Source organism: Pteropus alecto, unplaced genomic scaffold (genome assembly GCF_000325575.1).
Source record: "Pteropus alecto unplaced genomic scaffold, ASM32557v1 scaffold95, whole genome shotgun sequence".
NCBI lineage: Eukaryota > Metazoa > Chordata > Mammalia > Chiroptera > Pteropodidae > Pteropus > Pteropus alecto.
In genome coordinates, this window is record NW_006441071.1 from 12,684,856 (window position 1) to 12,709,372 (window position 24,517).

The window sequence follows — 24,517 nt, forward strand, 5'->3', positions numbered from 1 at the left end:
CTGGTTGTGGGCCGGGCGGCGCCTGCGGACCAACCCCTTAAGCAGGGCCACCAGCAGCAGGTCCAACAGCAGCGCGAAGAGCAGGTTCATCAGCACCTCACGCCCGGCCCAGCTGTTGCTCCTGGACAGGCAGTAGAGAGTGCCCAGTAGCCAGGGGATGCCGTGTCCAGAGATCTCCAACAGCTTCATAAGGGGCCGCATGCTTCCCCAGGACGAACTCTCTCCCGCGCACACCCCCAGTTTCTTAGACAGCCATAGGTCGATGGCCAGGAGACAGCGCAGGGCGATGCCCAGGAAGGACGGGTTCAGGTCCATGCGGTCCTCCTCGGGCAACTGGGGCGGTGACGCCTGCGAGGGGCCCGCTCCTGCCACAGGAAAGGAGCCTCGGCGGTGCACCGGGCTCTCGGACGCGCGGAGCCGGGGGCAGGTGGCATCCGCTCCTGGCGCTCGGCTGCTGAGCAGAGACTGGAATTCGAACCTGCTGCTGCAGCTGCTGCCACCGCCTCCATGGGCTGGGCTGCCGGGGCTGCTGCTGCTTGAGGCGGCGGCGCCCAGTGGGCGTCCCTCGACATTCCTCCTGGGGCTCGGCATTGCGGAGAGCGGCCTGGACCCCGGGACCCAGCCGGCCTAAAGACGTGTTCCCCGGCCCTGCAGCCTCTTCCGCTTCCGCACTGCCATCCTTTAGGGGCGGGGAAAGAAAAGCGCGAGAGGACGATTGTGACACCTGGCGGAGACGAAGAGTTGAATTGGATTTACAATCTGGGGAAGGAGAGGAGAGGGGGAGGGTATTCAGGTGAGGGGTTGCGGTACTGGGGGAAATTTGGCAGTGTTTGTTGGTTAGGGAAAATGGGGCCCCGTTTAAAAAAACAAAACAAACCCTATTCTCTACTCCTCGACCCTCTCCCTCCCCACCCCACCCCCCTTTTTTTTTTAAAGATTTCTTGCCCAGGAGTGTTCCTTCCTGACAAGCAAGATGTGTACCTTGGGGTTTACCTCTTGAATCAGTACCTGGAAACAGCCTGCTTTCCCTCTGTGTTCCCTATTATGATTCAGCAGAGAATGACATTTGAAAAGGTGATCTTGACTTTCTCACTGCTAAATGGAAATTTAAAATTTGCTGATCATTTAATGGTTCTTATAAAGAATACAGTTCTTATAAAGTTATTTTGTAAGTTTCCTTTTAAGAAATTACTTGAAGGCACCTCAGAACAGTACAAAATCATTGTTGGAGGACTTGCTTTTGCAGCCTGGGTATGAGCCAAGTTCTGTCAACCTAGTGCTAAAAACTCTGGCTGATGTTTTCTATTCTTGGAACTCCCGTGGCATTTTCTAACTGGAGCAGAGAGAGCATTTTCTATGTTCTTGGAGGTGTTAGAGGCAGTTGCATTACATTTATGACAGGAATTATCAATAAACAAGCAGACCTTAGAAACAAACTTTTTTAGACTCAGAAAAATCATAGAACACTATATTCAGATTAGTTAAGTACTATATCTGAAATCCTATAACAAAACGAGAAGGCTCTACAGATTTATTGAGTTTTCTTAAATCATACTTGGTTTATTTAGCAACAATGATAAAGCTAGACTCCATTCCAATGAATATGATCATGATATAGTCAAACCATTACCAACCTTTGTCCCACTTCAGAATGTTAATTTCATTACTATGCAATTATAAGCCTTTGAAGTTTTTATTTTGGAATTTGGAGATAGAATCAATCCGATTCCTTTAACCTTGATAAGTCTGATGTTTTTGCCCCACCTCTTTTGGGGAGAGGTTGAATATGGGAAGTATCCACGGTAAAGCCCATCACTTTTAAAGATGTAGATGGTGGTGCTAGAAAATGACCTGTTTCCACTTGAGAATGGGTGAGGAAATGAGGATTGATTTCCTAACAGGCTAGAGCTATATGTAATGTTTTATAAATTGCAGTCCGTTAATTTAAATAAAGTCTACCAAACTGGTTGTATAAGAGAGGAGAGGAATAAGTGGACATTACTTTAAAACATACAGTCAGAATCCAAAAGAGCCTTCTTCTACCATTTAGATGTTGATAATGGTAAAAAGAGGGTGGTAAAATTCTAGTCTATTTTTTTCCCCAAGAATTTTCTTATTATATCAATTTTAAATTTGCTTCTGTATAAGAAGCCAAAGTATACAAAATCAAAGAAGCAAAAAATGATAAATGACCTTGGAGGTCATCTAGTCCCACTTTCTTGACTTGTAGAAGAGAATGAGCCTCAGAGTCACATTCTAGATGCCACTACTGTTCTGTTGTAAAGCTGGGTATTTGAGATTACTAGTCAAACACATGATGGGGCATTTTTCATTTTATAAAATGCAATTAAATAAGTGCTTTATTTTAAATTTTGAAAATTGCCCTCTTGTATGAGCTGTTTGGGTTCATATTCCAGCTTTCTTCCAGTTGGCTCCAGATTTGTTGTATCTGTTCCATTCTCTAGCTGCAAATATTTGCAGCAAGTAACAAAAAGCATTTTCTCCTTGGACTTTCTGTATAATTCAGAATTGAATGTTGTAAAGCATTTGGATAAATAAGAAATTACTTATAAAGAATGTATGAACTATTGTGTTTGAGCAGTTCGTGTTGGTCATTTACTCCCCAAGATCATACTTGAGAAAGTCCTTAGACATGGATGAAGTGAAGGGATGCAATTATTGAAATAGTTCAGGGGGAAAAAAATTACTCACATTTGTTTGATAAATTCAAGTCAGTAAGAAATTTCAGGGGTCAGCCTCCATTTTTATAGTTAAAATAGACCAAGGTTTGGATCAAGAACAGATTTTGACTATGTGTAAGTTTAAACACCATTTAAATGAGAGCTTTAATGCCTGAAATCAAGCTCCTCTGAAAACTTCATATTTCTTTCCGGGGTTCTAGCATTCAGGAAGAGAGATGTGGTATGCCTTTTATATCAGTCCTATTTCGGGCCTTTTTTATCTCAAGGACAGAATATGCAGATTTGGCAATGGCTAGACAGGCATCTCAGTGTTTTTCTTGCGCTTCATGATACACTTAAAACTTATGAGGCTGTCTCTCTCTAGTTATTTTTTAATTCTGTAGGGGTATAGGTACTACACTTAGTTTTTCTTTTGTGTTACACATAGAATTTTTATTTGTATATTTTTTTGGGGGAGGGCGGGGGAGGCACAAGCAATTCCTTGGCAAGCGAAGTCATTCTTCAGTTAACATTTTATGAGTATCTGTGGTATGCAGACTGTTTTTCTAGGTACTCAAACAAAACTCTTTGAAGCTGATGCCAGAAGTGCTTTTAGCAACAAACAATAGGGCTAGGTCAAGTTGATGACATTTTGAACTTTAGTAGATTCATCTAACTCAGATTTTCCTTGCACTTGGTATTGTTTTGTGATTTCTCATTCATTCATTCTGTAGTCATTTGTTAAACTTTTAACTACATACCTGTTAAAGGTATTCCTGTTGAATACTAAAATATTCTATGGCTGGATTTGGTATGTGTTAATTATTTGGAAGAATATAATCTACAATATTTTTTAGTATATATTAATAAAACTGAAAATTTATTTTCCACATTTTTTCCCACAGTTATTTGAAAATGCAGTAGATCCTGGAGCTGTAGCAGATATTTTAGAAAGTAGGTATTCACCAAAAAAGAGAGAGAGAGAGAGAGAGAGAGACTATTGTGTGTATGTAAATCACAGAATTCACTGGTATAAAATTCTACTATTTTCTAAGTTGTGATACTTCCACATTCAATCCATATTTATATTCAAGAGTCTAAAATTTGAATCATGTTTTTGACTCAGTTATAACTCCTTTTTTAGATATAGATGGGGTATACTGGATGGTACCATTCTGTTTATTTTTTACAATTAAATGGTTTTATTCAGAGTTGTGTAACCATCACCATAATCAATTTTAGAACATTTTTTATCTCCACAGAAGGAAACCCTGTATAATTCTTCCTCATCCCTCCCAGCCCTAGGCAACTACTAACCAATCTTTCTGTCTCTAGATTTATTTATTCTGGATATTTCATATAAATAGAATTATACAATATGTATTCCTTTGTGACTGGCTTCTTTCATTTAGCATAATGTTTTCAAGGGCATCCTTGATGTAGCAAGTGTCAGTACTTCATTTCTTTTTACAGCCAAATAATGTTCCATTGTGTGAATATGTCACATATCATTTATCCATTCATCAGTTGATGGGCATTTGTGTTGTTTTCACTTTGGGGCTATGATGAATAATGCTGCTATGAATATTTGTGTGCAAGTTCTTTCGTAGACATGTTTTCATTTCTCTTGGCTATATATCTAGGAGTGGAATTGCTGGGTCATATGGTAACTCTGTTTAATTTTTTAACTGTTTACCAAAGCTACTGCATCATTTTACATTCCACCAGCAATATATAAGAGTTCCATTCCTCCATATCCTGGCCAACACTTGTTATTATCTATTCTTTAGATTTGTAGCTATCCTTGTGGGCATGAAGTGGTATCTCATTGTGTTTTTGATTTGCATCTTCCTGATAACTGATGATATTGAGCATTTTTTCATGTGCTTAATGGCCATTTGTATATCTTATTTGGAGAAATGTCTATATTTAGATCCTTCGTCTATATTTTAATTAGGTATTTATCTTTTTATTATCGAGTTGTATATTGTTTGTATATTATACATATAAGTCTCATATCAGATGTATGATTGACAAATATTTCCTCCCATTTAGATTACTTTTTTACCTCTTAATGGTGTTTTTTAAAACAAAATTTTTTTAATTTTGACGATTTTTATTTTATCTATTTTTCTTTTGTTATTTGGGCTTTTAATGTTATAACTAAGAAACCACTGTCTAATTCATGTTACAAGATTCATGTCTATGTTTCCTTTTAAGAGTTTTATAGTTTCTTTATAACTAAGAAACCACTGTCTAATTCATGTTACAAGATTCATGTCTATGTTTCCTTTTTAGAGTTTTATAGTTTAGGTCTTACATTTAGGTCTGTAATACATATTGAGTTTATTTTTGTAAATGGCATGAGGTAGAGATCCAACTTCATTTTTCTGCACCTGGATATTCAGTTATCTCAGTACCATATGTTGGTAAGAGTATTTTTTCCCTGTTGAATAGTCTTGGCATCTTTGTTGAAAATCACCTGACGATAAATGTGAGGGTTTCTTTTGGGGCTCTCGATTCTATTCCATTGATCCATATATCTGTCAGTACCATACAGCTTGATTATTGTAGCTTTGTTGTATGTTTTGAAATCAGGAAGTATGAATCCTCCAACTTAATCCTTCTTTTTCAAGACTGCTATTGCTATTTGGGTTCCCTTGGTTTTCCATATGAATTTTAGGATTAGCTTGTCTCTTTCTGCAAAGAAGCCAGCTAGGATGTTGGTGGGGATTGCATTGAACCTATAGATCAATTTGGGGAATATTCCCATCTTAACAATATTAAGTATTCTAATCCATGAACATGAAATGTGGTGAGATTAAATTGAATGTAAGGAATTTAGAGCCTGAGACAAATGAAGTGTTTAACATTACAATTGGGGCGATAATTGGCAAGGATATATTTCCTCCTCCCTCTTGGAAAACCTGAACTATGGGCTGTCTTGGCTTTAAGTTTCTTGGCATTTAAAATTCTGTCTGAGTGCATTCATATATTTTTTATAAGTCTACAAAAGAAAGATTTTACTTTTATTGTGCATTTTTCCAGTTTTTTTTTTGAGACATAATTGACATATAGCATTGTGTAAGTTTTATTTTTCCAGTTTTTTTTGAGAAATAATTGACATATAGCATTGTAAGTTTAATATGTACAACATATTGATTTGATACACTTATGTATCACATAATGATTACCACTATAGATATTAGCTAACACCTCCGTCACATCGCATAATTGCCATTTCTTTTTTGTGGTGATAACCTTTAAGATTAAGGGTTTTAGCAACTTTCGAGTACAATTGACCCTTGAACACACTGGGATTAGAGGCGCCAACCCCCAGCAGAGTTGAAAATTCAGTATAACTTTTGACTATAGAGTCAGCCCTTTGCATTTGAGGATTCAACCAAATATGGATGGAAAACTGTATTTTCGATCTGTGGTCATGGTTAGGAATGCAAAAATACTGTATTTCATCCATGGTTGGTTGAATCCTTAGATGTACAACCTTAGATACAAAGGGCTGACTGTATTTATTGAAAAAAATCCACGTATAAGTAGATGCTCGTTTCAAACCCATGTTGTTCAAGGGTCATCTGCATATAATACAGTATTATTAACTATTCTCACCATTATTGTCTATTTTTAAATGTTTTCACTTTTAACATTTTGTAGGAATTATCTTTGATTTTTTATTGTTACACATTTATGTTTTAAATAACTTTTAAGATTTTGAATTTTATTCTCGTCCTTGTAGACATTGTACTTGGGCTCAATATTTCTAAATATATTTTGAACTTGGAAAATATTAAAAAATGTTAATTTTATATCTAACATATAGTCATATCATACTATTTTTAGCAAGATAAACTTTTATAGGTTAATGGATAATAGCAATTGTATTTTGAATTTTTAAAGTGAAAAGCTTATTGTTATTTAAATGACTTATGAATATATTTTTTAAGAGAGAAAATATTGCATTTATTTTGTCAATACTTTTCAGGGGATGAAATGCTACTTTTATAACACGGTTATTCCATGCCCTTGATTTATTGGGTCTAGAAATAACTGAGTCATTGTTGGTATGGCACTTATTATTAATAATGTAAATGCGATGTTATGGCAGTTTTAAAGTTAGCAATAAGTAAAATATTCTGGCGATTTTCTAAAGTATTAAAATTTCATTTTTTCTTTTTTAGGCTTCTTAACCAGGTTTGAATTAATACAGCTAGTGTCTCCAGGTAATGTGCCAATAAACGCATTTCTAAATTAGCTTAATTTACATTTAAAAGGATTTTGGCAGGACAGAATGAGTACTGGCATTTAAAAGTTGTGCTTTATATAATATTCACTTTTTTTTCTCTTTTAGTCTGTTGAATTTTGTCCAATTTCAGAATAGTAACTTTATGGGTTTGGTGGTTCTTTGACTTTCCATTTTTTATAACTTTATCTAATTAGTATCAAATAATTTTTTCAGTCCTGTATCAGCTTATTTTAAGTTTTTGCCTTTGACTATGTTCTAATTTGTGGGGGCGGAGGGTGGGGAGAGAGTACATTGTGTGTATGTTTGTAAAACCGGAGGCTATCTTTTCTATTCCATGCTGGAACAGAGCTGGCAAACTTTGGCCCTGAGGCCAAATTCAGCTGTGGTATGTTTTTGTATGGCTCATGAGCTCAGTCTCTATACTTTTAAAAATTGAGATTTAATTCGTATATTATAAAATTCACCATTTTCAAGTGTACAATTCAGTTGTTTTAGTGTGTTCACGAGCTTGTGCAACCGTGACCACTATCTAATTCCAGAACATTTTTATTACCTGGAAAGAGACCCGTACTCATTAACAGTCACTTCTCATTCCCTCCTTTCCATAGCCCCTAACCACCACTAATCTACTTTCTGTCTCTATCGATTTGCCTCTTCTGGATATTTCATATAAATGGAATCAGACAATATGTGGTCTTTTATGTATGGTTTCTTTTTCTTAATATGTTTCAAGGTTCATTTGCATTATAGCATATATCAGTACTTCATTCCTTTTTATTGCCAAATAATATTCTTTTATGTTGAACATACCACAGTTTGCTAATCTATTCATCAGTTGATAGACTTTGCATTGTTCCCACTTTTTGGATATTATGAATAATATTGCTGCCAGTACTCATACATTGTCTTAAATGTAGCTGATGATCATCTGATTTTATTCTGATTTTACAGTCCTGTGTGTGTGTTTGTGTGTGTGTGTGTGTGAGAGAGAGATAGAGAAGGAGAGAGAGAGAGATTGAAAAAGAGAGAGAGAGAGACAGGGGGAGAGAGGGAGAGAGAGAGCGCAGGGGAGAGAGAGAGCGTGAGGGAGAGAGCAAGAGCACGTGAGCAGGGGGTGGAGGGAAAGTAACTAAAACTCAGAAATATTTCTAATTCTCTTTTGATCTTTTTTTGCTATTATACATTTTTTCCTTTTTCTTTCCCAAAGGAAAATATCCACAATTTTACCTTGTTGTAAAAAACATCCTTTTAAAAATATTTTCGTGAACTTGTTTCTTCATATTTTTCTGTGGATAAAAGAACACATAGATATGGAATTTTTACATAAATAGTGTCACATACATTTTCTTCTATTTTTAGCTTCCCTCATTCTATATCGCCATTGTCATTTTAAAAGCATTGTTCTGCATCATTATTTTTAATAGTTATAAAAAATTTCATTAAATTATTTGTGTTTTCATAGATTTATAATCTATGTATACAATATTTTAGGTTTTGGTTTTTCACTTTACATTGTTACCTGTAGTTTACTTATTTGTCATTTTCAATAGCTATGTACTTTTCCATTAGTGTTATAATTACCCTTAAATTGATATTGTTAAGCATTTAGGTTTCCTTTGTCTTTCAAATTTTCATAAAAATTATTCTTTCCTGTTACTATATTTTCAAAGAATAGAATTGCTAGATTGAACCATGTCTTGTAACCTGGTAGTAAACTGGTCCACAGCAAGTTTCCACTACTTCAACTGCATTCAGCAGTGTATAGTGTGCCCATTTTGCATATTCTAGCCGATGCTCGATTCACTGTGTTTACAGAATGTGTACAAAATATATCTTACCATATTTTATGGCCCTTTCTTTTTAGATATCACTTGTGACAACTTAAGATTTACTCCTTACAATTTTCCATTTTCCCATGTCATGATTTGTTTTCTTTCTTTCCTTCTATGTAATATGACTGTCAGTATCTTTTGATTACTTGTGGAATGATGTCTGGATGGTAACATTGCATGAAATAAATTCCAGATATTTTTTTCCAAAGTTTCTAGTCAGTTATGCTCAATACATATATATTTTTCCTGTTTTATTGCATTATTTTGATATTTTATTGTATGAACTTTTCTTTTTCTTAAGAAAGCGTGGGAGAAGGAAAGGGGGCCTGGCAGATGCCTCAGCTAAAGGAGAGGTGGTTAGAGAGGCTTCTGTGAGGATCGTAGCCCTATCCGCGGTAGCTGTCACTGAAGCAGGTCAAGGCCCTCAGAGAAGTGGTCCCAAGATTCTCTAGTTCTTTCTTCTGCCTTTTGGTTCATTGGCAGAAACAGGCTCTGAAAACAGATAAGAACCTCATTCTCCATGGATCTAGGGATAGACACTCTTGTAAATGTCATTACTTTCTTAGACATAAGTGAGGAAAGATCAGAGATGTTCCCTACTTGTTTTTCAGAAATTCTCATTGAAAGTTTTTCAGCCTCAAAGTGACAGGCTAAAATCAGGGCATTGAGTTTTTTTCCCATAAGTTTTTTTTTTTTTTTTAATTTGACCCAGTTTTATGTCTAAACATAAATCACTGCTAACTGGCAAATTATATTTTAGTATGCTAGTAAAATAGAGGCAGGCTCATTTTGGTCTTACTTAATTTACATGAATTAAAAAATTACCCAATATCTAAATATTCTTGCTATAAAATTGTTAATTAACACAAATTTTATGAAATAAAAAGCCAAAAGCCACATTCATCAACGACCCCTGACTATAATTACTATTAACAACTTGTTGTATGTCTTTTTAGACCTTTTAAGATATATTTAGTATATATATTTAGTATATTCAACCAACCCTAAAATATATACATATGTATACATACACACATATGTATACATATATAGTAAATATGTCTAGTATTTAGTATATGCATATTTAGTATTATATTTTTGTTGAATAAACAAGTTGAATATACAACTTGTTTTTTAAAATTTAATATATGTTAGACTGCCATATGTTTTTCACATGACCAGAAATCCATCTGTGAGAAAGTATCAAGAATAGTTTTAAACTATGATGATTGGAGAATATCGAAGCTGGCTATATGCATACTGTTTATAACTCAAAAATTAATCATCTACAAAATGGAGGCTTTATTATATACTTGCTTGCCTTTTTGCTACAATCCTTCAGATTGTAATTATATTTAAATTGCTCAAAATAAGAATTAATTTCACTCAATTTCAGATGCATTACAGATTGACCAGCATTTGTCCAACAATTGTTTATAAAGGGTTTATATATATACTTGCCCTATACTGTGCTACTTCCTGGTATCACACAGGTAGCACCGGTCACAGAATGGCAGAGGTGAACAGATACAGTCCTTGATACTAGATAATTAAGTAAAAATGATCTGCTTAAAGTCTTGTGTGGATTGCACTGTGTTAGTCACGTGAGCGAGCCACATCTGGGTTCTCAGGGGCCAGTTCTTCATCGGTAAAATTGTTACCTTTTCATTTTGTTGTATATATTTATTGTTTGTTATTTTTCACATCACTCTTAAACACTCTTATTATAGTCAAAAGACACATTATGACCATTAAGTTAATGATACTAGCACCTCAGATTTTAAAACAATTTTATTGCTAAAGAAAGAAGAGATCCAATGATTTGGCATAGAAGCAATAGACTCCTCTGGTTCTTCAGTTTACGAAGATGGGAAAAAGCAAATGGGCACAGGGGGGCAGCATAATCCTGGTTGACAGCTTGGTGCTTTCTTTTTATAGACCTCTTAAATAAAAACCTCTACTTTGGTATACACCATGTATATTCAGTCCAGCTGTAAAATGCTATTTTAGTGGACACCCATTTCCTGAACCAGAGCTTGATTTTATACTTTGTCATGATGTTTACTAGGCACCAGCAAGGAAAGAACTTCTGCCTCAGATAATCTGATTTTGAATTCCTACTTTGCCATGTGGCATCATGACAAGTGTCTCTAACTCTCAGATGCTCAGTTTCCTTATTTGTAAAGAAGGAATCAAATAAGACTCTGTATCGGGAAGTAAGTTGTCAATTCTGATATGCTCTATAAATGATAGATATTTTTCAAACCAATATTGTTATTAAAATTATTAGTTGTAGTCTCATTTATTTCCTTTTAGGGGGAGAACTTATTCAAAGATGGCAGTGATGGTATTTCTGTCTGTGCTATTAGCCTATTAAGAACATGGAATTCTTTCAGACATTTCACTTGGCCTATGAGAATTGTTCAGTCTGTGTATGTTTGTTTATTATTTATAACCTAGGCTCTTGCTACAATATCCTCTTGGTATGCTGCATTTTCACACTGGGTAGCACTTTAAATCTCTAGAAAATGACCAAAATCAACCCATTATGTTATTTGATATAAGATCAATTATTTTTTACAGATGATGTACTAAAAATATACCCTCATGAGAATTCGTCTCACAAAAAAAATAAAAATAAAAAAGACAGTCATCAAACAGTAAAGCTACCTCATCAACTATATTACTTATCTGGTGGTGCTCTGTACAGGGGCCATTCTTAGTCCAACCTCTCATATAATAATTGCTTTGCAGACCAGGAGGACTCAAATGTCAGCTTCTCTGTCCTTTCAGTGATTCTCAATCCTATTAGACCCAAGGTCTTCTTTTGTTAATGAGTAGCATACCTCTTATCAAACCGAAATAATATTCATAGTTAATAGAACCAGCTTATACAAGTTATAGGATTTCAACTGTAATATAAAGAAGAAATAAAAGGAAAATGGTTTAAAATATGTATATCAATATGTAAATATTGAGCATAATGAAATATTTAAATGTGACATGATTTTCAAAATGCCAAAAAGGTCCCAGTGAAGATCCAAAGTAAAATATATTTTTTTCTTAATTTACATGGTACTTGTATTCCTGAAAATTCATTGTATTTTTAAATTGTGCAAAAAAGTTCTTTGTGTTTATATATAACAGTTAGGTTTCAGGCTCAGATAGTTACAAAATGGTTTCTTGCCTGAAATAATGTCTAGTTGGATGTTAAGAAAGTTGTGCAGGAGTCTCTTGAACATTGCAGGATACCCTAGCACCTTTGGTTCCTGCCCATGAACTGTCCCTACAGATTTTGGAAATGATTCTGGGGTTCGTACCAGCCCTGCCAAGAACTACAGCTCTCTCTAGCTGTTCTCTGGGCCACTGGGACACTGACATCCCTGTATCACAGAACCTACTGAAGCCCAGTCTATTCTATAACCTTTGTATGAACAGGGCATTGTCTGCCTTCTTTCTGTTCTATTCCTAAGATCTGGCCCAGGGTGGTATGTCTTTAGAAAATATTCGTTGAAGGAAAGGATGGATGAATAGATGGGTAGATGGAAAGATTTTCCTCTTTGTTCTGTTTTGTAGATCAACTCTTTAGATAATATTTTTTTCTCTGTTATGAATTGGGGAGACTTTTAAAAATTAGCACGAGATAAAAAGTAACAGAAGTCATCTGCCTCTTGAATAATAGGTACTGCAATCAAAATGTCTGTTTTTATCTGTGTGCCATCTCTGCTATCATCTGTAAGCTTTTATTTTGTTAAACTTGGGGATGTTGATACATCATTTCCAGAATGTAAATCTACTCATACCTTTTCTTCTTTCTTTCTAGTTTGGGAAGAGTTGGCCTACTATGAAGAAAACACACGGGACTTTCTTTTCCCTGAGCCCAAGCTGACACCTTCACACCCTGGGATGTGTAGGGAGGTGCTCATGAAAACAGCTGCAAGTTTTCCGGTAAGTCAGGGATCCCCAACCGCCCCGCCTTCCCCCCTGGACCATAGACCAGTTCTGGTCTATGGCCTGTTAGGAACTGGGCTACACAGCAGGAGGTGAGCAGCAGCAAGTGAGTGAAGTTTCATCTGTATTTGCAGCTGCTCCCCAGTGCTAGCATCAGCACCTCAGCTCCACCTCAGATCATTAGATTTTCATAGGAGCACCCATCCCTTGTGCCAGAAAGGTTAGGGCTGCTGCAGTGAGTTGTGCCCAGCTGGGCTTTTGTGGGGAGAGAAATTCTTGGAACCTGAACATTTTGTCCCTGATACGGCTTACTCTTGGGCGGATCGCTTCATCTTAGTTGGTGCCTCTGCCACCCTGTTGAGCAGTCCTGTTTAGATGCCGCACTCGAAATACCAATTATACTGAGTCCCATTATTGATCGGAAAGGTAGGAGTCTTACCTAACTTGGCTAAATCATTGCCATATTCACACTGTTACATAGTTATAAAAAGGATGCTTTTTTCAAAACCTTCTCTTAATGAAGATTAACGGAAAGATTTGGTATCAGCTTATTTAATTATAGCTATTGTTTTAGTAATAATAATAGTAAAGTAGAGCAGTAATAGTAATAATGCTACCTCATTTATTTTGCACTTTCAGTTTTTTATATGATATCTTATTTTTCTCAAAACAAGTCTCAAGTCAGCCAAGGCAGATATTATGGTCACTACTCAACAGAGGGAAACCTGACAAGAGGTTCACAGACTGATACTATCGAAGGATCTTAAAAGACACAACAGTTATTTAGTTAATTATCTAACTGTTTGGGGGACATTATTTAGACCCAAATTCAAAATCTTTATTTTGATGTTATCCATGATGATTTCTAACTCTGCAGCAACTCTGATAATTTTCTCGACTTCTGTGTTACTTGGATGACGTCCATTTTAAGGGCCATATCTTTGTGAATTACAAAAGCATATTTAATACTCAACTTTTCTGTTAGTAAATCACTGTTATTATAATTTCATAAAATATTATCATCTCCATTTTGTTGAGAGTACTGTGCAAAATATATAACATGTGGGGCCTCTGTTTTTATGTTATTTATGATGACAGAACTTCTAGTTCTAACACTTCAGATAGCAAACATTCATCAAAAGTTGTCCTAATCAGAATTCCTAATGACCATAACTTTAAGCCCTGCATTATCTTTGAGGGTTTGAAGAAAATCACTGACACCGTATTTTTTTCCTTAGTGATTCTTTGTGTATCACTTATATCCATGTTACTTGTGAGACGCTTGCCTTTATTATTTTGAGTTATTGAGATATTATTCTTCAGAAGCTAAAAAGGAATAAGAACTGGTGAGAATCAGGTGGAGAATATGCTTCATATTAACTTTGGTTTATGTGAGTTTTCTATTAAATAAAAGCCATCTAAAAACATACTTATCAAGTATGATAAGTATCAAGACTAGGAGAAACACACCTACTTATATTCTTCCAAATGTTATCTCTGTTTAACTTTATGGGCATAATTAGGAAGAACAACCTTTTGGAAGTTGTGTTTATAGTTATTTATTAATGAAGGCAATCATCAGATAAAGGGCTTTAAAACTGGAGGAAGATCTTCATGCATTAGGGGAAAGTATCTTCAAATTGTAATTTTGAAGATGAAGTAATTTTTACAATGAAATTAATCAAATTGTATTTTAAACAATTTGTAAAAAGATAGAGGAGCTCATTTTCTTTCAAATGTGCTATAAAGCAAAATGAAACCAATTGCTGAAGTTTTGTGATAGCTGACATTCATTCGTGCTCACTAGTTGCCAGTCACTATGTTTAATTCGTTACATGGAGTCCTCCTTAACCTTGCAAGGTGGCTACTATTCTTTTCCTCACTTTATAGGTGAGGAAACTGGCATAAGGAATTTAAGAAATGTACTCAGTCACAGAGCTAGTGAGTGATGGAGCAGAAATTCTCATGCTGGCCTATTGGACTTTAAAGTTTGCCCTCTTAGTTACTGTTCAATGTTAATTCTCACATGTTTATTTTATACCAATGTCCAATTTCTTTTCATTAATATTGTAGAACATGAGAATGAATTACAGGTACAAGTCAGGCAAATCATTCACTTCATTTATTTTCTCTTAATTTATTAATTTATTAAGAATTTGATTTATTTCCATTAAAATATGACTTTTTCTTTGTATTTCCATGTTTTGTTTTATTATATTCACTTGATATCCTAAGTGATACCCCCTTTCCTGCCGAGGTCAAGAATTTTTAAAAAATATAATCTGTTTTCTTGTTAAGTGAAGACAATTTATAAGGTAGGCAGAAAGAGCAGTATGTTTTTAAATTATTAACTTTTAGTTAATTTCATTTTTTCTTTAGTGCGATGATTCTAGAAAAATCTAGTTGTTAAATTCATTTATTGATCTAATCATCATCGGCATCATCCCGTTGCTAAGGAGATTGGACAAGATAGAGTCTGTAAATTTTATCTCTAAGCTATTATGCTAAAATTGGTGTTGTTGTGAGAAAGGAAACACATTCCTCCTTACTATCTGTGAATCATTGCCTAGAGTGGAGGTTATATAACTAACTGAACAGGACTGTGTAACAGAATGTGAATTCCTTACTGGTAGGGTCCCTTCTCTCCCCTCTAGGCAAAGTGGATCAGGGATTTGAAGACCTATTAAGCAGCTGCATAGACAGTGGTTAAATATGGATTCATATTGTTTGGATTCAATCCCAGTTTTGTCACTCAATGACTGTGACTTAGGGTAAATTACTTAATCACCATGTAACTTAGTTTTCTCATCTGTAAAATGAGGCTGATAATAGTATTTCTCTTACAAGGTTATTGTGAGGATTAAATGGTTAATATATGTATAGTGTTTAGCATAATGCTGGCATATAGTTAAGAGCACAATGCGAGCTTTTACATTTTATTATACTGTCGTCAAAGAGTTAATACTGCCTCCTTATGAAGCAATGAGAAGACTGCACTAGTCTGTGGTTTAAGAGATGATGTGGTTTAGACCCAGACACTTGGGCCATGGGGGGTCAGGAGCTTGGCACACATGGGAGGTCTTGTGACCCTGAAACCCCACCTCACCACCTTCTTCACAATCTTGATAACTGGAGGTGAGGCTGTGCTGGTCGTGTCATTGTAAATTCTTTTTCAAATGGTCACCTGGTTTATCTGACTCTGTGCAGTAACTGGGTGCTTGTGTTTATAAGCCCAGAAATCTTGAGTTACCAGTCTAGGCCTAGCACTCTTATGGGCATACTATGCATTCTAGAAGGGGAAAAAAAAAGAGCTGAGGATGTAGGTTGTGTCGAGAAGGATTTGTTCCAAAGACAAGATGAATGTACAGGAATGAATGTGCATAGGAATGAATTAATGCACAGGAAATGAGCTGACTAGTTGATAAATGAACCTTGCCTCCCACCAGGAAGTAGCATGGGGTAATGGAAAGAAGATGGGCTTTGCTGTCTGACAGTTTCAAATCTTGGCTCTACCAATCCCCAGCTGTGTGATGTTGGACCGACTGTTTGACCTCTCTGAGCCTGTTCCCTCACATGTAAAATCCTAATTAAGATAGGATACACACACACACACCCCCCCCCACACACACCCACACACACACACATATATATGTATATATATATCTCACAATATGTTAGACAGTATGGTACTAAGCAAAAATAGAAGTATCAATCAATAAAACAAAATGAAGAATTTGGAAGTAGATAAATGAACATAAATATTTAGTATAGTATAGTATAATATAATATAATATAATATAATATAATATAATATAATATAATATAATATAATATAATGTAAAACAAGTTTTTCAAAGCAAGTAGATAAGGGAAGGAGAATTCCTATCCATCTTTCCCTCTAGGTAATCTCTTTTAGTTCCATGATCCAATGTTTTAAATATACTAGCCGACCCCATGAACACTGGAGTTGGAATGCCTGGGTTCAGTTACTTGCTCTGCTAAGTTACTGAACTCTTTGTGCCTTAGTTTACTCATCTACAAAGTAGAGATACTATTAGGACCCACCTCAAGGGGTTGTTGTGAGGATTAGATGAGTTAATATGTGCAAAGCACTTAGGTCAGGGCTTGGCACATAATACGATTTATGTGTTTAGCTGTTCTTATTTTGCATATATTATATTTTGTTTTTCATCTTTATTGATATTTTATTGACAAATAAAAATTGTATACAGGTAAGGTGTACAACTTGATGTTTTGATATATATCCACATTGTAAAATAATTGCCACAATCAAGCTAATTAACATATTCATCACTTACTGTTACTAGTTACCATTTGTTTTTTGTGGTGAGAACACTTAGAAAATTTCAAATGTAAAATATAGTATTGTTAACTATAGTCACATTGCTGTACATTAGGTCTCCAGAACTTATTCATCTCGCATAACCCTTTGACCACCATCTCCCTGTTTCTCCCATCCTCCAGACCCTGGTAACCAACATTCTATTTTCTGCTCCTGTGAGTTTGACTACTTTAGGGTCCTTAGACAAGCGAGATCATGAAGAATTTATCTTTAGTTATCTGGCTCATTTCACTTAGCATAATGTCCTTCAGGTTCTTCTGTGTTGTCACAAATGTGGTATTTCCTTCTTTTTAAAGGCCGAATAATATTTCATTGTGTGTATGTGTGTGTGTGTGTGTGTGTATTATGAGTATATTTTAGATAGTGTGTGTGGATTATGCCAACCACACAAAGAGCAATTAGGTTCTTGTATGATTTCAAGTTAGGATGGGATGGGCAAAGAACTTGTTTCCAATAATCTTATTTGCCTCTTTTATGCTGTTTTATTTTTAGGGCATTGCTCCCAAAATTGAGTTTTCTACGAGGACAGCTATCAGAGAATGTGTGTTTCTGCATAGAAACAGATTTCTTGTAAGTATAATCAAGGAGCCAGTAATATAAATGTCAGGCCTTTTCTCTACAAATTTAAAGAACTCAGTTTACCAAGTTTAGATGCAACTGGATGAATAGACACCTGGAGACTTATTGCTAGGTTTGAATTTCTGTATTCAAGCTATTTGCTCAGCCTATCACATTAGAGTGAGTATATTTGGCACATATTCATCATGATATGGTTGGTGGAGCAGAATGATCCAGAAGCTAAGATCACAAGTTTGAAGTGTAAGTTAGTTAGCTTTACTGGTTGTTGTTGTTCTATGACTTTTACTTTTGATCTTAAGAACAATAGTGTTTCCTTCTTTCTTTTTCTGAGGCTGAAGCTCAGAGTTGAATTTGCAGGCCATCTTTGGTAACCATGAGGGGTCTTGAAGCATCTATGAATACTACTTCCATTTTACTCTCTTATTCAGCCCTAATTTCCTCTTAAGCTTGATTTCTTTCTATGTTTCTTTTACCTTTTTTGTGCACAATTTTTTTTTAACTATTTAAATTCTTTTCTAAAACAATGTGGAGAATGAATGAATGAAATTTGTAAAGCTTCTTTAAGTACTTTGTTCGTCATCCTAAATCTTGCTTGGGATCCTAGAAAAAACCTTGGATATGTGGGATTAAAGGACACTGAATGAGAGGAGTCACTAGTTTGTGCAAATCCATCAGTCGTCTGGGCATCATAACTCATATAATGGGAGACCAACGATTAATTTTAAAGAAGGCATTAGCTGCTTTTTAGTTTTTCTTTATTTACCTACTATTTTCTCCAATCTGTTTGATATGTGTGTGCTGTGATTTTTTGTCTTTCTTTTTTTTAATAGCTCCTAATATAAATCTTCCTTTAAGCGTTAACTTTTTAAAGTAATATCTTTTATTTTTTCTTACAACACAAGTATCTCACTTATTTTAGAAAATTATAAAATATGGATAAGCAAAAAGGACATAAAAATAAAATTATCTGTCATTCTTACTATCTAGAGATGAACATGACTAAATTTTTTTAGTATATTTTTCTATACAACACACGTGTGCACACACACACTGCATATCTTTTTGTACTCTTCCTTTTTCACTTAATATACCATGAACATGTTCTCTTGTCCTTAAGTATTCTTATACCAGGCAGTTTTTCATGGCTTTATCATATTCCATTGTGTGAAATTACCATACTTCATTTGGCCAATCATTTTCTTATTGTTGGGCACTTAATTGATATGTCAGTCCAGTCAGGAAAACAAACCACACCTGTTATTTTAACAGAAAGATTTAATATTTAAAAAAAAAAAAAAGTCTTAGTAAGGATTGGAGTACTAGAAGATAAAAGGGGAACACAGAAGCGATGGAGATGGTAACCGCAGAAGGTAGCTTCTACCTCTAGAGCTGGGGGCACAAAGGAAAGAGGTTGGGTCATGAAGAACATAGACGTTTGGGGAAGGGACCCTGGGGAGGGACTGCCTTCTTGGGTGCTTCCGCAGGAGTTCAGAGGTAGGACTCTGATGAGCAGGGACCCAGACCTTTGAGGAAGGACCCTCCTCATTGCTGGTGCCTCAGGAGCTTGGAGGAAGGATCATTTGGGGCTAGACCCAAATCTCTGAGTGCTGGGATATCTGAGGGGGCCACAGTGAGGCTAGTTCTGGCATTGTGATGGGGAGGAAACTATAAACTGGAACCATTTGCTGCTGCCAAGGTGAAGAACGGTTGCTGGGGGGATGCTGATGGGACTAGACTGCAGAACTGGCAGTGGCTAGTCTTGCCTTCCTCTTTCAGTCTTGTGTTCTCCTTCTAGCGCCTTATAGTGGTAGAGCCTAAAAGAACAGCTGGAAAGCAGAAAGGGGGTTTGCAGAGTGCCAGCCCCACTATCATAAAGCTGAGTATAGAAAGGTAGGTTTGGAGCTGAGAGGCCATTGCTTACTCACCACTCACCAATATAGTTGGTTTCTTATTGTTAAACTGTTATAAGAATTTTTGTAGCTGTACGCATAACCGTAATTATTTCCTTATAATAAATTCCTTGAAGTGAAATTTCCAGATATGAGTGTATGCCAAATTTTCTCTCTCTTTCTCTCAGTTTCAATCTTAATCTTATACCTAGCCATAATTATTTCCTTATAATATATTCCTTGAAGTAAAATTGCTGGCCCAAGTGTATGCCAAATTTTCTGTGTCTCGATCTCAATCTCTCTCAATCTCTCTATATCTATCAGTCATCTACCTCTGACTGGCAGAGGGTGTCTGAAACTTTCCAACTTTCTCCTAATACGAATAAATCTTACTGGTACTAATCAAAATATACTAGCAAGTTATAAATACTAGTGATGTTAAGCTGAACTAAAGAGAAATTAAGTAGAGAGAAGCTCTTCCTTAAGTTCATGTTTTATAAATCCAAGATGTTCAGTCTTCTACTTTAGTTAAACAAAGTTCAATTAAATACAATTATATTGATTGAATTTTTTTTATATTTTTGTTTTTAACATATTGTTTCTTTTTTTGATTTCAGGAAGAAAGATATAAGTCACGAAGGCCTTTATCTACATCATATGGACCCAAATTCCCCTTAAATAATATGCAGATGAAGCCAAAGGAGAGTAATCTTAACAGACTGCCCCAAAGCATGCAATCCCGGGCGCCTTCTCCATATTCTGCCAGGCGTTCTTCCCAGGACCAGCCAGCTCAAGTGAACCCTGGAAATAATTTCAGAATCTCCAGAGAAAGCAAACCTCCATTTGTAGTTAGACATGTGAGCCTAAAATTACTTTTCATAGTTCTTTGGAATGATGAGGGTGTGAATGAGGGCAGAATAAAGGGAGGTTGGGCCATTAATACAAATGGGTAATATTAAATAAAGAGGAAATTCAAACTGAATAATAACTATGATTAAATTATACTCTCTTCCTGGAGTCATTGTCACAAAGCTCCTATAAAGATGTCTGTACAGAGGACTTGCTTAGTAGATATCAGCCATCTCTATTTTTAATTTTTGAAAATTATTAATAGAGTGTGATGTCTACATATGGCAAGAAGTATTAGTGAACTGACGGGTAGAAGATTCATAACAAAGGTTGGCACATATCCTGTACCAATCTATAACTAAAGTGTCATCGGTTTTTAAGAAAACTGCTTGAGTTTTTTAATGAAGTTGTAGCTCTTTGACCACACTTTAAAAAGCAGGGAAAATGTGGCTGCAGAAAGAAGCAATGTGCCATATTCAAAACCCTTAAATAAATTTATCTTAGATTTAACCCTCAGAAAGTAGTAAGCAAATTTAATCACACTTATTCTCGTAGTCTCCTTAAATTTTTTGACTACTACAAGAGTAATGGAAAATATAGAAAAGTTCAAAAAAATTACCCAGTTACTCACCAACATAATAAAAATAAACTAAAATTTTATTTAATGCATTTTCTTTTACCTTTTTTATATTCATAAAGCTTAATTTTTACAAAAAGTTGTAGTTATACTGTACTATATACAGATCAGTTCCTCAATATAAAGTTACTATCACATTAAAAATATTTCCTATATTTCATAATCTTCATGAACACCATTCTGCATTCTAGTTCATGACTTATTCTCCAATAGTTCTTATAACTCCAGTAGTTAACTATCGATGTTATCGTCAAGTTGATAATTTGACTTAAAGTCACTAGCGGTGATGTTTATATATTAGACATCATATATGAAGCAAGGTCAGGCCCAAAGTCAAGGTGCTGTTGAGATGACTGTATATAAAAGAGGTGGCTTTTAGGTAAAACAGAGATTTTTTTGGCTAGAAACTATAGAACAGCTGTTTTCTTCATGGTGACCTATGTAACAATGTCTGGCAGAAATCTAGCAACCAATCTTCAAACATGGCATCATAAAAATGTTGAATTTCTATTGGATGGTTTGATTTATTCCATTTGAAATAAAGTTGTATTTGTAAAATATTTGTAAAATACAACTTTAGTTTATGCTGTTATGGGCCCAATAAGCTTAAAATATTGGGAGATTTCTTAGGGAATATAACTTGCTTGATATTTATTTTATTCAATAAATTCTTATACAGCCTTTACTAAGTGCCAGCCTCTTTTCTAAGTGCCTTATGCATGTTAACTCTTTTATTTAGCCAGATTTCCTAATGATACCTGATCTTTCTTTAAGTAGAAACATTAAAATTTAGAGGATGTAATGTTGCGAAGACTGTGAATTCTAATCAATATATTTCATAAGTAAAATGAAGAGTAACATTACACCCTGCCTTCTTGAAATTTAAACAAACAAATACACAAGGTAAAAAAAAATCCAGCAACTCTATAATGTCATAGATATTCTGGAAGAGTTAATATTTCAAGTATTTTGACCTATTTGTAAATCATATTGTCCTATTTAGGAAAATATGGTCACCTTAGGTAAAATAATACAGTCACCACTATTTTTTTTTCAAGGATATAGACACTCAGACTGGCAAGGGATATGGAAGGCTGAACTGTCACTTTGTGATAATCCCTTGTCTTCAAGGCCCCACCTAGGCCAGCACTGCTCAGATTGTTTAGGAACATGAAACTCTGTCCCATTTTAAAAGATTGCAAAATAAACTTCATTCACTCTTTTCTAGGTTGATCCTTACCAATGGTTAGACTATAACTTTTGTTCAACTTTAATTTTTTTATGCTAACATTTAGCCCATATCTTTGTGTTCTAGCCTCAGTGAAGACAGGGACAGCTTCCCCTATTGGGATAACATTTAACGTACTTGGAGACTGATTTAATTTGTTCCCAACCTTCTTTTCTCACCTGCATGACTCGCGATTGAGGGGGAGAAAGGCATTACAGGTAATGAGAGGTTTTATTTCTTTCCTTTACTTCCAGGTGGACAGTACAAAGCCCTTTGGTGAGAATATTTCAGGACATCATTCCCTGAAGTCTAGAAGAAAATCTAAGTTTTCAAACTTTCCCTTTCCAATGAGAAGAGGTACTCAAGTTTCTTGTAATTTCCCTGTGGGAATGAATGCATCCTACTTCTAAATCTTCCTTCATTCTGCAGAATCACAAGTTTCTTTGGAAACTTGGGATTTAATTCACAAGTGGAATTTTCAGAGAAGGAGTTCACGTGGAGTAGAGTCAGCTGAGAAACTGTCCATTTCAGAGTTCCCCTAGCTATTGAAGGGAATTGCTCTGAATAGTGTGGTCACCAAGTGTCATCTGGTTGCAATTGCTCCTTGGCTAGATTGGAAAAGGAGGGAGCAGCTTGTCCTGGTGCTAACTCCTTGCAAAGGCACCATCAATGGCCAACAAATAAAACTTACCATTTCTCTGAATGCAAAAGAGCGGGAGACCGGTGGTGAGAAGATTTAGCATTTGCTTTACAGAATTCCTTGTCAGCGAAGAGGGAACTAACTTTATTTGAAGCAGTTAGGTTAAGGCAGGGCATCTCAGACTTTCAGGTTTCAGGACCCTTTTGCATTCTTAAACATTGAGGACCCCAAAGAGCTTTTGTTTATATGGATGATATCTATTAATATTACCATATTAGAAATTAAAACTGAAACATACATCCCATTAGCCATCAGAGTGGTGATGTCATGACATGTCGTGTAGCTTTTTAAAAACTCGACATTGTACAATCATGAGAGAATAAGAGTGGAAAAAGAACTCGTGTCTTAGTATAATTAGGAGAAAAGTTTTGACCTTACAGATCTCCTGAAGGGCTCGGAAATACCTCGAGAGGTCCCTGGACCAAACACACTGAGAGTCACTGGGTTAAAGCATCCCTTGGAGGCTTTTACCTTATAATTAAAATACATAAACCATGTCAACAATGAAGGTCATGGCAGTGAATTTCATCCATTCCTGAACTTAATAAAAATTCTTATGGTAGAAGGGGATTGTGATAGCCTATTCTCTTGACTCATGATGGAATTGGACCTGTACCATCTCTGACAACAGGGCTTCCTGTTAGGTTTAAAGGCTTATACTTTTAAAGGGCTGCACAATCTTACAGTAACTCAAGACACTGTTCTCAGATCATGTGTGACTGTTCGATAGCAGCCAACTAAGGACAGAATATAGTTTGAAACAAAGTGCTTTATCACCTCGGACATTTAATTTAAGTCCTTTGGATTGAAAATCACCAGTGTAGCCCATAAAAGCAGCACTGTCTTCCCTATTACTGTGAAATCAAACAACAGCAAATGTCCTTTCCCCGGGAGTACAAGTTGGGCTTAATGTTGGCTCAATTACAATGGGACTCATACATCACACTGGTCTAGGCCTTTGTCTTTTCTTAATCCTGGCAGGTGGAGAACTAAGGTTCCAGAAAGATTATAGAGTATGTACGGTCACACAGCAAGTTTTTGGCAAACCTACTCTTAGAGAAGACGTTTAGACCTCTGGGCCCAGATCCTTGGAATCCCTGTAGCTTCCAAGCCAGAACTTTGCTTAAGTCACCTGTCAGCTCATTCATCCAGGCCTCAAGTAGAATAAAGCAGTGTTACTCAAATTTGAATGTGCATTTGAATCACGTGAGGATCTTGTTAAACTGCACATTCTGATTCAGTAGGGCTGGGTTAGGGCCTGGGATCCTTCTTTTCTAACAAGCTTCCAGGTGATACCAATGTTGCTGGTCCATGGACTGCACTTTGAGAAGCAAGGGAACAAAGGCAAGACCCTGTGGGAGTGTTTGAGACCATTAGCAAGGGGGCCACAGGGTGGATTTGTGGCCATAGCTGAAAAGGACCTTAGTTAGCATTGCCAATACCCTGCTCAGCTGGGAGAAGAGAACTTCTGGGACAAGAGGGACACACACATACCTGCATGCCCAGAGGATATGACAATGCCAGGTTTTAAAATCCCTGTTCATAGC

The 24,517-nt window shown here is 35.9% G+C and overlaps 2 protein-coding genes across 12 annotated transcripts in view; one reads left to right on the forward strand and one right to left on the reverse strand.

Moving 5' to 3' along the window:
• Positions 1-905, reverse strand: part of PLPP6 (phospholipid phosphatase 6) — a 3,069-nt gene extending 2,164 nt beyond the window's left edge. The window contains 1 exon segment of the mRNA XM_025051478.1: positions 3-905. Within this exon segment, the coding sequence (XP_024907246.1) occupies positions 3-591 (589 nt within the window). The 5' untranslated portion in view covers positions 592-905.
• SPATA6L (spermatogenesis associated 6 like) overlaps positions 1-24,517 on the forward strand; it is a 56,560-nt gene that overhangs the window by 13,110 nt on the left and 18,933 nt on the right. For 3 of the 11 annotated variants that reach the window (XR_001517505.2, XM_025051467.1, XM_015594429.2), the window contains exons 3-9: positions 937-1,074; positions 3,587-3,635; positions 6,878-6,919; positions 12,598-12,722; positions 17,581-17,658; positions 20,174-20,413; positions 22,525-22,627. Coding sequence is in view for 10 of the 11 variants with exons in the window: in XM_025051467.1 (XP_024907235.1) it covers positions 937-1,074; positions 3,587-3,635; positions 6,878-6,919; positions 12,598-12,722; positions 17,581-17,658; positions 20,174-20,413; positions 22,525-22,627 (775 nt within the window). In the remaining variant the exon portion in view is untranslated. Of the gene's footprint in view, positions 1-936; positions 1,075-3,586; positions 3,636-6,877; positions 6,920-12,597; positions 12,723-17,580; positions 17,659-20,173; positions 20,414-22,524; positions 22,628-24,517 lie in introns of those variants that run through there. The other 8 variants (XM_025051472.1, XM_025051471.1, XM_025051470.1 and 5 more) reach the window with 4 other exon arrangements.